Genomic DNA, 15,656 nt, shown 5'->3' with positions numbered 1-15,656 from the left:
CTTCCCACTGCAATCATGAGGCCAAAAGGCTATGAGTCAAACTCCCTGACACCGTTCATTTTTTCCTTATATGCTGGGTAGGATAATCTTTATCCCGAGCCCTTTGGGGCTTTCCCCATCTGAAATCCCAAATCCTGCTTAATCTAAGCAGAAAGCCTTCCAGTGTGATTCATCAGCTGTTCTTTGTGATGTTACAGGAAGTTAAAATCTCCAGCCCGGACTACAAAGACTGCAACTCGGCAGAAGCCATGGACGACTTCATGAAGAGAATCAATTGCTACGAAGCCAGCTACCAGCCTCTGGACCCTGATAAATGTGACAGGTGATTCCCAGAAGATACCACCCTGAGGCCTCAAAACCTTCTCTAAAACAGCTCTCAAATGTGTCTATAAACTCTTTAAAAACAGCCCCACCCTTTAGTGGAGGAGCCATTGACTATTGATGGCTGCCGAGGGAGGGAGGGAGAGCCTCTCTTTTGGTGCATATCCATGCATAAAGGGCTGCATTAATCAGACTCAAGGTGTTATTAATAATAAGACTCATGAAATGAGGTGGATGGGTAGGTTCATAATGTAGGATGGCTCAGCATTTAGGAGTTTATACTGCTTTTCCAGATGACCGCAGTTTACTTCCCAGCCATCATAGTCAGCAAGCAGCTCACAACTCATTCCAATTCAAGCTACTGTGGGATTGGATGTAGGTCTCTGTACTTAAAATTATAAGCATAAGTCTTTAAAAAGTATAAATGTATCAAAGTGTCCTTCACAATCACTGTCCTCCTTAAAAATAAAAGCTTACTAGGATTTTTGTTATTTGGTTGTTTGATTGGGTCCTATAGCCCTGGCTGGGCTGGAACTAGTTTTATAGATTCACAGATCTGATAACCTCTGCCTCCCCTGTGTGGGGATTAACGGTGTGGGCCACCATGCGTAGCTAGGGTTTTTTTGTTTGGTGGGCTTTTTTCCCAAACATTCATATATATATATATATATGTATTTGCTTGTGTTTGGGTTTTTTGTCTGTCTCTGTGCATGCATGCATACGTATGCACCATAGCAGACATGTGGAAGCCAGAGGACAACTTTTGAGAGTCCCCTTTCTCTCTGTCTACCTTATGAGCCCATGAGATCAAAGCCAGGTCAACAGCTTCACTCTTGAGCCATCTCCCCGGTCTCTCCAGCTTACTCTTTGAGAGAGTCTCTCACTGAACCTGGAGCTCACTGAGTTGGCTAGGCTGACTGGCCAGTGAGCTCCAGAGAGCCACTTGCCCCTGCCTCCCCAGCTCTGGGATGCCAGACCATCCTGTGCCCTTTTAGAGAAGATCTATTTGAGTCTTATGCTGTGCATTCTAGAATGAGCCATCTCTCCAGCCATACTATCTGGCTTGAACAGCCTGGTTGAGGGAATTGTTGCCTTGGGTTTATTCTCTGGCTCCTAGAGAAGACCCACAACAGTTACTGTTAGGGGCCCCCTGGAAGCAATTATTCTAGAAGCTGACAAGGCTCAGGGTGTGAGGTCTGCCGTCTGTAGGGCTACGGAGGCCTGAATGGTGATTTCTTCGCAGGGACTTGTCACTCATCAAAGTGATTGATGTCGGGCGGAGGTTCTTGGTGAACCGAGTGCAGGACCACATCCAGAGCCGAATTGTGTACTACCTGATGAACATCCATGTGCAGCCTCGTACCATCTACCTGTGTCGTCATGGCGAGAATGAGTACAATGTGCAGGGCAAGATTGGAGGCGACTCGGGCCTGTCCAGCAGAGGCAAGAAGGTAGAGAAAAGGAGACTGGGCTAGGGACTGACTGGAAGGAGGGAGTGATTGGTTCCCACCTTGTAGAGTTGAGGGTCCTTGGGTGTTGTGTATTTTTTGCCTTACCATGCTGTGTGTATTTGTGTGTGCTGTTAGCGTGCATACGTGTTTATGTGGACTAGAAATTGGAAGGTAGAATCAAGACTAAGGTAAGGTAAGGTTCGATTGGCCTTGGTTGTTGCCAAGCAACGACATAACATAACCTATGAAAATGACCGGAGTTCGTGTGACCTCTGCCTCCCTCGTTCCCTCAGTTCGCCACTGCCCTGAGCAAGTTCGTCGAAGAACAGAATCTGAAGGACCTCCGCGTGTGGACCAGTCAGCTGAAAAGTACCATCCAGACCGCAGAGGCCCTGAGGCTCCCCTACGAGCAGTGGAAGGCGCTCAACGAGATTGATGCTGTAAGTTCCAGGCTCTTGTGGCTGCGGGGAGGCCTGGAAGGGAGTAGAGAGTTCTCTTGTGGGTCCTCTGGAATCCTGGTGACTTCTCGAGACCCCCTTTATTTGAGGTGGGTCTATAGGGAAGTTTTCTGGAAAGATGTCATGGTCTTCCTGACAGGGTGTGTGTGAGGAGCTAACCTATGAGGAGATCAGAGACACCTACCCTGAGGAGTACGCACTGCGCGAGCAGGACAAATACTACTACCGGTACCCCACAGGCGAGGTGAGCATGGGTCCCACTCTCCTGTCTGCTGGTCTTTCTGTATAATGATGAGGATCTGTTGCATGTGTGTATGGAATTGGCTGAGAGAAGGCGTCCCTACAAGATCTCTATACTCCACCCCATCTTCTACCAGTTCTGCAAACTCATCTCTACTACCTCTGTGGTGTCTAAATCTCACTAAAGAGGACCTTGTAAAAACCCTAAGGAAGTGCACTGTGTGTCTTACACTTGAGAACCTTATGTATTTATCTGTCTTTCTGACATTGAGTATAGCATGGCAGATGGCTGGTGATTCACTCCAGACCGAAGCTTTTCCCTTTGTGGCAGGTGACACGGTACACAGGTTGGCCTTGATGTCAGATGGCTTGTACCAGGGCTAGGCTGATGTTGGTAGAGGGAATGGCTGAGCAGGCAGCTGCTCTTGTTGGAATGGAGTGTGTTGAGCCATGTGGTACTCTGGGAGTTTAGCCAAGTGGCTGTGTTAACACCTAGTGGGTGTCCTTCTGAGCCTTTGTCATAGTTCCCATTCCTGGTGGGCCACCATGCTGTCTTCTGGTCTCACTCTGGCCTTCTCTCACTGGGACTCTAGTCAGGAGGAGAAAAATCACAGAAGCTTCAGTGTAAGAAGGGACTTTGCTGTTTTTTTATGTTGTAGCTTTGTGTCCATTGTGTAGCTCTGACCTTCCTTGCTTTTGATCCTGCCTTCCTCCCCCACGCTGGCATTATAGATGCGCACCACCATACCTGCCTACATGTTTTTTTGTTTGAAATGAGATCTTAATGTATAATACTGGCTGCCTTGAGTTGATAGCAATCCTCTTGGCTTCAGCCTTCTGCATGCTGAGGATGGCAGACACACCCCACCTGCATTTCAAACGGAAACTCTAGATTTGTTATCGGCCAATCTAACGTCTCCTCAATCCTAACCCTGGTGACCAGAGCCCTTGTCTCTAGAGTCGTGTGTTCTGGGTGGTGTACAGAAGGAACCTTTCAGTGTATAGGTAGGAAGAGGAAGGAATTCAGAGATATAGGATTGTAGGCTTTCTTCATGTTCCCTAGGAGTATTTCACCAAATACAAAGCTGAATATTCACAAGGATGTGTGTGCATGTACATGTGTACGTGCACGCGTGCTGTGAGCTGGTCTGCGATGAAGGCTGCAAGTGATTGTGTGGATCTTCTCTGCCTGTCCTCTCCCAATGTGTCATTTCATCCCCGTGTGCTCAGTCCTACCAGGATCTTGTCCAGCGCCTGGAGCCTGTGATCATGGAATTAGAGCGCCAAGAGAATGTATTGGTCATCTGTCACCAGGCTGTCCTGCGCTGCCTACTAGCCTACTTCCTCGACAAGAGTGCAGGTATTGAGGGCAGCAGGAAGTGGGCCCTTGAGTGCTGGTGGCAGGGGACCCATCGTTTCTTAGTCCAGTTTGCCTCTAAATATGGGTCTGCCTCACAGTCTGCTGAGGGCTCTGTACCCGCTTCCTGTAAACAGTGTGGTGTTCAGTGGGATTCATTACTTCATAAACCATCCTGGAGAACCCTCAAGCCTCCATGTGACTAAGGGCTTAGGCATGAGGCTCTTGTGCACTTGTCCCCGCCGTCTCTTATGTAACCATGACAACACGTCTCATTTCAGAGGAGATGCCATATCTGAAGTGCCCCCTTCACACTGTCCTGAAACTGACACCTGTGGCATATGGTGAGTAGCAGTCCCTGCTGGGCCCTGACCCTGGGGTCTCCTGGTGGCTGGGGGGGCTGCAGAGGAGGAGGATCTTTTTCACAGAAGCTGTCTTCTCCATCCTTCACCTTCAGGGTGCCGTGTGGAGTCCATTTACTTGAATGTAGAATCAGTAAGCACACACCGGGAGAGGTCAGAGGTGAGTTAGACACCGATGTGCTGGGACCCTTGGGAAACCCTGGGACCAGCTTTCTTCTGGAGGGGTCTCACTGAGTTTCTTTGGCTCCACATCTGTGTTACTCGCCAGTCTTTCCTGTGGCATCATGAAATCTGTTTTCTATCTACAATCACTGTCTGTCTGTCTGTCTGTCTCATTCTCTCTGTCTTCATTTCTTCTTGACTGGGAAGAATGACTTAAACAGGTGGTTACTTCCTTCTGTCAATCATAGCCCTACCATAGTCACTGTTAGCACCTCAGGAAGCTAAAGCTATGCCCTTCTCAAAAGTGCCAGAAGCCTGGCTCGGACGGGAACAGCCAGCCAGCATCACCTGCATGCCCTTAAGTTCATAATTAGCAAAGGTCTGAGATACGAGGAGAGCCAGAGGATGGGCGTCCTCTAGCACGGCCAAGGGAAGATCTTAGGAGACTCAGTACCTGGCTGCTGTTGTCTTCCACCTCAGGGAGGTCTGAGTTTCTGGGGGAGGGAGTCTATGGTCATGTTTAATCCCCTTACTGGGCAGATGGCACGTCTGTCCAGGCCTGTGTTGTGAAAGTGGGTTTAAATTTGCTTCATGCAGGCTGTCAAAATACAACACTTTGCCAGTGTAGTCAGACCTTCCTCTTACACCGAACTTGACTTTCTGTCTGTGGAGTCTGCAAAACAGGTGACTTACCCGCCCCCCAAGGAGCTTGGCCGGCAGACTTTGGTAGGAAGGGTATATGGATGGGGTGTCAGCCTGTTTTCTGCCCCGCTTGCACTATGGGCTACACCAGAAGAGGACTGTGTCCCTGGGCTGCCTCGCCCTGTCTCCTGGCCCCGCCCCTCTGAGCCAGGGAACTGCTCACTCAGCTGAGTGCAGAGGGCCTGACTAACCCTGGGTTTAGTCGTGAGACGGGCTCCACAGACCTCAGAATACTTACGTGCTAGGACTGGGGCTGAAGGTGCCCTGGGCTATGGGATACTGGGCCCTGCTTTGGACCCCAGGAGCTTAATCTCCTGTCTAGTCATCCTCTGCTGGGAAGGTTGACATCTCATCCTGGTGGACAGACTGCTGCCTGCTTTCTGCATCCTGCCCTTCTAGACTGAGGCTGGGTACTGTCTGGGCAAGCACAGAGCATTCCACAGGTTGGGGGGGGGGGGGGGAGTCAGCCCTGACACCTTTCCCTTCCCGTTGCTGAGATCTCAAAGCCAACAGTCTCTCTTGGGCCCTCTGTGGGTGGGGTGACTGGGAGTTAAGATTCTTATTTCTAACCCCCTTCTCTGCTGTGGCTGTCATTTTTTTTTCTTCTCCTGCTTTGCACATAGCGAGAAGTTCTGTGCCAGCAGCAGTTCAGGGTCAAGGCCACTCGTCTGGGTGTCCCTCTGGTTGTATCCTTACAGACCTCAAGAGGAGTGTGTGTGTGTGTGTGTGTGTGTGTGTGTGTGTGTACACGTGTGTGTACGGCTTCTCTATCTCCCTCCCCATTCCTTATAACTGTCGCCTTCTCTCTTTTGTCTTTGTCTGCTTAGGATGCAAAGAAGGGACCTAACCCACTCATGAGACGCAATAGTGTCACCCCACTAGCCAGCCCCGAGCCCACCAAAAAGCCTCGCATCAACAGCTTTGAGGAGCGTGTGGCTTCCACTTCTGCTGCCCTGCCAAGCTGCCTGCCCCCGGAAGTGCCCACGCAGCTACCCGGACAAGTCAGTGACCCTGCTTTAACTACCGCCTATGGGGGTGGGGGAGGAAGAGTGCAGAGGGGAGGTGGTCCCCATATCTGGGGCTCTGTGCCATGTTTGCAAGTGAGGATGTGTGCCTGTGGGCTGCCTGAGTGAGGCACAGCAGGCAAGGTCTGTGGCTGTCTAGTTGTGTGTGCATGCATCAGAACATACAGTGCTCTCTCTGAAATCTCTCCTTGTCAACAGTGACTGTGTGTATCCTTTCTGAGGTTGTGGTCTCTACTCTTTATTGAGCAGCATCAGGCCGAGTAAAAGAAACTGTAAAATGCCCCCCGTCCTATGCACATTTGTGAGTACGTAGAACAGGCTACACTCTAGCAATTCCCAGTTCAGGGGTCTGTGCGTTCCATGGGACTGACGTCTTGTCTTTCCTCTCCTTTGCTAACTCCTTTGCTCTCACCTCTGACAGAAAAAGACTGAGGTCACACAGAAGAGCCTACGTCCTCTCCAGAGTCGGCATAGCCCTGTCTTCCTTAGCAACAGTCTAGCGAGGGAGAGGCAGCAGCGTTTAAAGCTCTTTCTGAGCAACTTCAGAGACTTAGGTTCAGGTTCCCAGAACCCATGCAACAAGCTGGGTGCAGACACACATGGCTGCAAAATCTCCACTGGTGAGACAGGAGGCAGCAGCGGGTGGATTCTAGGAGCTTTCAGGCCAGCTCACCTGCTCTACACGGTGACATCCCAGCACAATAAGAGACCACCTTTATCAAAAAGAGAAGGCTCCTGAAGGTTGTCCTTTTACAGCCACTGGGATACTTGTGTCTCCCTGCACCCCTATATCCAAATGCTTGTGTGCATGGTACACATGTACACACATACAGAATCAGGCAGCCAAGACAAACCATCTTTTCACACAGTGGCTAAGATGATCGGAGTAGAAATGAACAGAACTCGGCAAGATTCGCCATGTCATTGAAAGATCAAAGGCTGAAGAGTTGGACTGTTGAGCATTAAAATTTGTTTCAGGAAGCCAGTCCTTTAAAGAGAGCCAAGGGCCTTTGCAAACATAAAACCATAGACCTTGTCCCATGTCTGGATGAATTTGAACTCAATACTAGGTTAATTCCAGCTCTGTTCTGCCGGCTCTTCTGCTGTTCCCGAGCTTCCTGTTAACTTCCTTAGGGTTAGAATGAGGTCTAGAGAGAAACTTGTCACCTCAAAGCCCATTTAATTACCCCAGGCCTGAGTTTCCTAACCTGTGGAACTGGGGAGTAATATACCGTACAAAAAGTGGCTCGGACAAGGTGATTTGTGCTGTTCTCATAATTTGGGGTCTGGCACAAAGTAAGGGTTGGGTTCAGTGAGGTGACAGATTCCCGGGGAGCCCGGGGACTTTGGCTTTGACTGTAGCTCTGACCTAACATGAGTATAAGTTTGTTTTTTCCCTGTTTGGCCACAGTTGTTGGTCTGTGGTCAAGCTGTCTCTCATGAAGTCTATAACTTATGTCATCCTAGCTCTACCTCCGGAGTGTAGGATTGCTTTGTTTTGTGGAGGATAGGGTCTTGTGGTGCATAGAGACTGACCTCAGACTCACTGTGTAGTTGAGGATAACTTTGAGCTCCTAGGTCTCCTCCCTCCTCTCATGCCTGGCATGTGGATTTTAACGTCCAGGGTCAGTCTCTTTAGCTTTGGAAATGGACACAAGGCTGGCGGGAAGGCTCTAGTAGATATTCCTTTACGTCTGAGAGTTTTCTAATTACAGCCAAGAAGATGGCTTCTCCATCCCTCTCTGTGCATTGTGGGAGTCTCCATCCTTGTGCATTGTGGGAGTCTTCTGTTACAGAGGCTCAAGGGGGTTAACCTGGGCCAGGAGCAGGTGACATCCAGGACTATACTGATCTAGTCATGGCAGTCACTGGCGAGAGCTCAGTCTTGTGTCCCCCCCCCACCCCCCCCCGCTTCACAGATACCTCTGACTTGGTTTGGACAGCCCTTTAGAATGGTCGAATCCTCAGAAACAGATGTCGAGGATCCATTGGGGTGTCAGACATGGCGGGGGTGGGGCTCGACTCAGCAGCTGCCACCTGTCTTCTCGACTGACTTTCTCTCTCCTTACCTTGTCTCCCTGCAGCCTTTGCTAGGGAAAGCCTGTCTGTAAGTATTTCCACCTCAATAATTCTGTTGCTTGCATTCACGCTTGCTTGCTTGCCCTTTTGGTGTCCTGCCTGTTGAAGTATTTAAGAGGAAGGTAGTCTGGGTAAAGTCTGAGGTCACCCGCAGAGGAGGAGATGGGAAGAGAGAATTCCCAGAGTTCATAGAGAAGAGATGCAGGAAGGGAAAACTCACCATGTCCAGCAAGCTTCAGTGCCATCAGCCATAGGGTGCTGTTACTCCCCACTGCCTCTTGGGGTTCTGTCGCCACTGGTCATAGGCAGGGGCTTGGCATAATGCCAGATTTCCCTGGTAGGGTCAGATTTTGATGCTGAACGAGTCTAATGCTTGCTATTATTGCTTTGTATCTTCTCCCCCAGAGGAGCATCCTTGTTCTGAAAACAGTATTTATCCAGAACCTAGCAACCAAGTGTGGGGACCTATTTTGATGTCATGGAGCTGTCCTGGCCTATCAGTCCTGCTAAGGGACAGTCTGTGGAGACATCCATGTAAGAACTATAGGGGAGATTCCACTCCACTGTATCCTCAGACCTGACCTTTAACAAGCTTGGGTCTGGCATTTGGGAGCGCTGTGTAACTCACAGAGAATTGGATTCATCATCCTTTGTATCTCTGGCCCTTAAATAAGAGACAGGCGGGACAATCCTTGTCCTGTTTAGCAAGAGAAGTCAAATGGCCTGCACAGCCACAAACTGGTAGGCAGCAGAGCCAGGCCTCAAACAGACCTTGGCTTCTTCCCCGCAAGCTTTTTGGAAAAGCCCAGGTACTATTTTCCTGTTTTCCATTCTTGGAGCCTAAGGGGTGCTGTGGGCAGCTGCTGGTCTCTGGGTTAGCAACTGCAGATTTTCCAGTTCCTAAGAAGGGCAAGCGTGGCTGTTAACTTCTCTCTCAGAAAGGGACAGTGCGCTCAGCATCTCGTGACTTTTGTGAACCGGAGCCTTTGGGTTTGAGATCTTGTGGTTTTTTTGCATCTGCGTGTATCCTGCAGAAAGCAGTTTTCCTTCTGGGAAAAGGCCATTCATACCAGCTACCACCACCCTACACTATTAGATTCACCCCCTCCCTGACTACGGTTATATTCAATCTGGAGACCCCTCATGTAGCCCAGCCCGAGAGTGTGACCTCATGTCCTAGACCATTGTCTATGAAATCAACCCTGATCCTGTGACCAAAATTAATGACGGTTGTATTGAAATAGTACCATCTTAGGCCCACCTAGCCTGGAACTCACTGTGTAGCCTGGGCCTCACATTTGCTAATCCTCTTAGTGCCAGGCCAAAACAAACGTTGCCACCTTCTTTGGAGCATTAGGCAAGCTAAGGCAGTGTTAAGACTTGAAGTCCCTCATCTGTACGTGGCGACCACAGCTCTGTAGAGCATTGATAATGAGAATGTGCATGTAACTCAGAGTAAGTATCTGGCACCTAGGAGAGGCCTGGCGAGGAGAGGCCTGGCGAGGAGAGGCCTGGCGAGGAGAGGCCTGGCGAGGAGAGGGCTGGCGAGGAGAGGCCTGATGGGCAATGGCCGGCGTATCACTGCTTCTGGCTGCTTTTGGCCTCCCCCGATTTAAGTCTGCATGTAGATGGTCCTTTGTCCCCTCCGCTCTGTGCCACCAGATTTTTATTTCTCAGAGCAGAGATGTACTCGGTCTCAGGCTAGGGAAACCCCAAAGGCCTGATGCCATTGTCTTGGTCGTCCAGTAAAACTGAGTGATATGCAGACCCTGCCCTCTGTTGTGTCTGCCTGGGGGATGTGGCTCTGCTTGGGACCAAGGGACTACCTGCCGTTCCCAGTGCATCCTTCATCTTCAAATTCCAGACACACACTAAAGTGAGAACAGCACCCAGGCTGGCCGTGTAGCTCAGCTGGTGGCGGGATTGCCCAGGGTGCATGAGGCCCTGGGTTTGATCCCCCGGCACTGCATAAAGCAGGCAAGATGGAATGCATCGCTAACCCCAGCCCTCAGGAGGAGGCAGGAGGATCAGAAAATCAAGGTCATCTACACGACATAGCGTTTGAGGACAGCCTGGGCTAAATGGGACTGACTCTATGTCAAAACTAAACAGAAGATTCTACTAAAATTGGTTTTGTTTTCTCCTTTTCCAACCTGTTTGCCTTTTTTTTTTTTTCCCTTCCCCACTATGCTTGAAAGACGAAGTGTCTGTCACATTTTTTCAAAGTTTTCTCCTTACTAACCTGGGAAAGGTAATTGAGCTGGTGCATGTCCCTCTGTCTCCTCCTGCGTCCAAGTCCCCGCCTCTCAGCCGGAGGAGGGCGACTCAGTTTGTGTACAGTTGCCTGTTGTGGAGTTTGTGGCTCATGTGTCAGTCCTGGATGGTCTTTCAAGCAGTGTCGTGGATGTGTGCTCCTTTCCCATGTGTGTCTGTCTCTGCCTGTCTTGAGCCGCGGGCCCCTGAGGAAATGATGTAGACGGACGTGACGCTCCATGTGGCTCTTCACTGTTTGTCACGTCTGAATGCTCGAGGCCTAGGGCCTGTGGTGTGACAGGGGAAGTTGTGACCCTTCCCTTTTTGACCCTACAACATGGCTGGGGTGTTCTATGCGCATGACCCAGGGCACTAACAGAAGGACCCCTATTTAACACAGGACACTGTTGCCTGGGTCCCCCAAGTGTCAGCTGAGTGTTGACACTTAGGACGGCCCAGCACTGGCTCACTTCTAGACATACAGATAGGTTCCTCTGTTCTGTGGCCCGAGAGTGGTCTTTGGGCTCCTACCTGCCCGAACTCCATCTTCCCATGGCCTGGACATAATACTTTTATTAGACATTTCTGTTTTGAAGGATTTTAGGGAGAGATGCTTGCCAGCCAATGGTCATATTCAAGGCAAGTGACTTAATATTTTAAAGGGAACTAGATACCAGCTAATGTGTTTCAAGGCTTCTTGCTAGGGGTTGCATGGGTCAGGACCCAGTAGACTTTAGTGACAACCTCCTCTGGAACTCTTGTGTGGCCAGCCAGCCCACTCACCTCTTGCTTTGTGTGGAGCTCTGTGTCCAGACTTGGGACTCAAGTGTAGGTAAACGCAGGGCTCGGTCAGCTGTTTCCGGAGAGGAACTGTGACACTCCAGACCGTCCCAGCTGGTTTTGACCTAGTTGTGACCAATGTGAGAGAGCTCGGCGTGTCATGGAGAGCAGCCCCCAGCTCCTACAGGGGAGGGAGGGTGCATGACTTTCCTGTTTGTGCCTCATGGTCCCTTGTCCTTTGTCTGATCCCTGAAACAACGGGTTCCCGTGTCACATGTCTGTCCCTCTCTGTGCCCTTCTGGCTGGACTCTATCCCAGTGCTGAGCAGAATCCAGGCCTATTTCTCTAGCTTCTTCTGTAGCCTGGGGTATTTTCTCTTGTGTTCTGAGTCCTACTTGGACTCTCCATGTGTTTTGTGATCATCCTCTGCTAGGGGTGTGTTCTTTTGGGGGAAGTTAAGGGGGGTGCCTTATGGCATGGCTTTGAGCCTTCTGCTTGAGAAACTCAAACAGCACCAGGTTCTGACTGTCCTTTCCTCTCTTTCCTGAAAATAGAACATGAAGAGCCCCCGGAGTGGTACCGACTCTTCCCAGAAGTACTGAAGGTAAAACCTGGGTTCCATTCCATTTCCACAGCCTGCCTTGTGCCTGCTCATCTATCTACCTGAGGCCAAGTGACCCCAAGGATGTCTGGACTGGGGGAAGATGGAGGTCTGCTGGTTGAAGAGTAGCAGCGCCCCCTCCCCCCTCTGAGATGCTGGGATGGCAAAGACAACTAGGAAGTTGTACAGATCCCAGCTTCCGGTGGCAAAGCAGCAGATCTCCCTCCACTCTGTTCTCTTGCGACTGCCAGGGCTGTCTGCCCTCACAGATCCTTCCACAGCTTGGGGAAGACTTTAGCAGGAGAGGAGGTGCGCTCAGAGCCCTATGTCGGGGCCCAGGACACCACCGTGCTGTTGTTTTGTTCCTTTGGATCCTGGCCTGATGTGTTGATAGCCGGACGACAAGAGCTGCAGAGAATCCTGGGATTCAGAGTTAGACCCCACTTGCCGGAGGCTCAGGAATGGTCACACATTCTCATGTGGATTTTTATGCATCTTGGCCTAGGAAGAGGCCTCAGGGACAAGGGACTTGGGCACATGCTGCATTGGGTATGGGGGATTCTTCTGAGTTTTTGAGCTGTCATTGGTCAGCTTAGCAATGACATGTCCTGGCTTCTCCACATGTTCACATGCCTTCTAGGTCCCAAGTTAAGGGACAGACTGTTTATATCAGTGGAAGGAAAGATTTTTGTTGAAAAAAAAAAAAAAAAAAAAAAAAAACAGAGTCCCCTCTTCCCAGGGGCCCTTAGATATCTGGGTAGACCCTGTGGCTGGCTGCATGTTTCTCTCTCTCCCTCCTTCCCTCCCTCCTTCCATCCCTCCTTCCTTTTTTCCCCTCCCTCCCTCACACCTCACTTCAGGAACATAGATGGGAAGTGTGCTGACCCTTGGAGGCTTGTAGCTGCTGAATGGGAGAAGTTGGGGTGTCTGCAAGATGGGGAGTCTCAGAGCCTTCAGCTTCAATAAGGGACGGTGGCCCAAGGAAGGCTCATTTCAGGCCGCCTGCTCACAGAGCTGTCTGCATATTTTGGCCAAGTGTCTGGCTGTATGCCTCATGCCACCATGCTGGGCATCTCAAGGAGTTCCCAAGAGGAGAAAATCGTCCTTGTCAGCTTTATGGTGTCGGCAATATTTTTGCATGGGTTGAAGGCAGCGCTAATGTCTTTGCCTGTTGCTTCCCGTTGTCCACCCAAGTTCCAGGGAAGGACAGGACATCTTAAGCCTGGAAGAAACTATTTGGAAACTCAGCAGTGTTAGCACAGCCGGGGCCAAAGACCACGCTTTACTTTCTGCTTCCTTCCTGTGAGTCCTAGGGACCCTATCTTCCCCAGCTTGGGGGGCAGGGCCTGGGGTGACACGAGGCATTCTTCAGACACTTTAAAGTCACCTTTTCGTAGCTAACCACTCAAGTGTTCGGCCCGGCCCACTACCCTTTAAATCTGTGGTTCGCCAGGAGATATGGATATACATCCATCTGATGGCTTGCACCGTTTTCTCGTGGTAGCTTGAGTCCTGACAAGGATATACGCAGACTTGGGCCGAGGTGTGTGCAGGCAGATGATGTTTGGACCTGGGGACCTGCAGCGTCGCTTTTGGGGATGGGAGGAGGGGGCAGGATCAGAGCTGTGTAGCTCAAACTAGCCTCAAACTCATGGCAATCCTCCTGTCTCAGCCTCCCGAATGTTAGCTATTTGGGTTATAAGCATGAACCATGCCTGGTACTGTGCCTGGCGGTGGTTTCTTAGATGCCTCCTCCTCACCGTATCTACGTCATAGTTACAGAACCAGCTCTTACAACAGAGACCCTCAAGGCTGAGACAAGCATGGTCATGTGTGACCAGCTTAAGTCAGTGCATCAAGAGAAAGCTTTGCCCAACGTGATTTCACATTCTGTGAGCACTTCAGAATGAGATCAGGCCCAGGAGATCTTGAAGCGAGTGGAACATGGCTTCCTTCGAAAGCCAGTGACTTGATGAAGAAGTGAATAGCACCCATAGAACTTCCACTCTCTTACCCCAAACAGTGAAATAAAAACGGGGACCAATGTTTTTAACTTGGCATATTTCTTTTTTGGGGGGTAAATTTCTCCCCTTTCCTTCAATGGGCAACACTCTTGATTTGTGGGGAGAAGAAAAACTGTTGGAACCACACCAATGATATTTTCATTTGTGATACTTGAAATTTATTTTTTTATTATTTTGATAGCAGATGTGCTATTTATTTATTTAATATGTATAAGGGAGCCTAAAACTAGAAAGCTGTATAGGTTGAGTTTAATTGTTCATTGGTTTGGGGCCTTTCAACGTGTGACTGATGACTTCTCATGTTCTGTGTAATTGTCTCTGTCATCAACTTGGGAAGAAGCTATGCAAGCTTTTAACAGGCTACGCCTTTCAGAAATTTGTATATTTTGCAGTTGCAAGAACAATAAAAACCTGGTTGAGATATACTGGCAGAACTCGCTTCTGAGTCTTATGCGGGCCCAAGTGTCAGTTTTCTTTTTAAGCTGTGTGTGTGTATGTGTGAGAGAGAGAGTGAGTGAGCGAGTGCGCATGTGTGTATGGTGCACACATGCAGGGTCAGAGGACAGCTTGGCAGGAGTGCATCTCCAGCCTCCAGAGATTGAGCCCAGACTGACAGTGCCTTTACTTGAGTCAGTCATCTCACTAGGCCATACGGTCTTTTATGGAGATTTATGGCCAGCACACCTCTAAGCTCCTTGTAGAACCCTGTATTATCTTCCTTTAAACAGGAAACAACAGACTGTCACGTTTGTATATTTGGCAAGTAATAAAATGTGTTGATTTTAAATTAATAGACTTTTGTTGAGTTTATTATTATTATTATTATTATTATTATTATTTACAACAGAGTTTCTCTGTGAAGCCTTGGCTATCCTGGAACTCACTCTGTAGACCAGGCTGGCCTTGAACTCAGAGATCTGCCTGCCTCTGCCTTCCTAGTGCTGGGATTAAAGATGTGTCACCATTCATTGATGGCTTTTGTTTTCTTTTTTGAGACAAGATAATATATATAGCTGACATCAGACTTATGATCTTCCTGCCTTAGCCTTCCAAGTACTGAGTTGTTGGTGTGCAGTATCACACCCAACTTAAACTCCATCCACAACAAAATCTTGCTTCGGTGTGTGCTGGTGTGAGTGTGCCCTAGCATATATGTAGAGGTCATGACAACTACATGTGTTGATCCTTGTCTATCAGCTGAATGTGCTAGTCCACTAGCCACAACTGGAGGGTTCCAGTTCTCCATACCCCTTACTCCCGTCTCACCCCAGGAGCAGTGAGGTTCTTCTTTGTGTGGGTTGTGGGTATTGGAACTCAGGTTGTTAGACTAACACAGCAAGTCGGCCTCCTCCACTCCCTGGAGACTGACCTTGGGAGCTTGGGAATGCTAAGTGCTATGCCCTGATGTTTCCCACCCAGCTCCGTGATCTACGTAGTGGAAGAAACCCAACTCCTACCAGATTCTCCTCTGGCTGCCACACATGCTGTATCAGCATGCCTGCCACCCCCTCCCTTCCCCCAAATGAGTTCTCAAACTTCAGTAACGTCTTTGTTCTTACTGACAGAAGTGAAGGGTTTGGAATTTGTTTTTCCCAAGAGTCAAGGTCTTCAGCTCTACAGACTGAAGAGAGTTGAAGAGTGGGTGATGGCGTGTACCTAGTTTGAACCTTACACGCCCCAGAAGCTGCCCTGATGTCCAAATCCCTTCCACTCGTCTAACACTGTCCAGGAGAGAACAGTGTCCAGGCATCTCCAAGCTGAAGTGGGGGCAGAGACAGCTTTAGACTTTCCTGGCTTTTAAGCTGCTCATTAGGTGTTGGAATGTAGGGGACAGAACTTTG

The 15,656-nt window shown here is 49.6% G+C and overlaps 1 protein-coding gene across 4 annotated transcripts in view; it reads left to right on the top strand.

Moving 5' to 3' along the window:
• Positions 1 to 14,608, top strand: part of PFKFB3 (6-phosphofructo-2-kinase/fructose-2,6-biphosphatase 3) — a 29,900-nt gene extending 15,292 nt beyond the window's left edge. Inside the window, exons 7-17 of one of the 4 annotated variants that reach the window (XM_080918210.1) lie at positions 198 to 322; positions 1,565 to 1,772; positions 2,066 to 2,212; positions 2,370 to 2,474; positions 3,701 to 3,830; positions 4,109 to 4,171; positions 4,285 to 4,349; positions 4,949 to 5,035; positions 5,881 to 6,054; positions 8,163 to 8,185; positions 11,745 to 14,608. In XM_080918210.1, coding sequence (XP_080774336.1) covers positions 198 to 322; positions 1,565 to 1,772; positions 2,066 to 2,212; positions 2,370 to 2,474; positions 3,701 to 3,830; positions 4,109 to 4,171; positions 4,285 to 4,349; positions 4,949 to 5,035; positions 5,881 to 6,054; positions 8,163 to 8,185; positions 11,745 to 11,751 — 1,134 coding nt within the window. In that variant the 3' untranslated portion in view covers positions 11,752 to 14,608. The remainder of the gene's footprint in view (positions 1 to 197; positions 323 to 1,564; positions 1,773 to 2,065; positions 2,213 to 2,369; positions 2,475 to 3,700; positions 3,831 to 4,108; positions 4,172 to 4,284; positions 4,350 to 4,948; positions 5,036 to 5,880; positions 6,055 to 8,162; positions 8,186 to 11,744) is intronic. The other 3 variants (XM_080918209.1, XM_080918211.1, XM_080918212.1) reach the window with 3 other exon arrangements.
• Positions 14,609 to 15,656: the final 1,048 nt, after the last annotated feature.

Source organism: Micromys minutus (genome assembly GCF_963924665.1).
Source record: "Micromys minutus genome assembly, chromosome: 6".
Lineage (NCBI taxonomy): Eukaryota > Metazoa > Chordata > Mammalia > Rodentia > Muridae > Micromys > Micromys minutus.
Note: the sequence above shows the minus strand (reverse complement) of the source record. Positions and strands in the feature narration are given on the sequence as shown.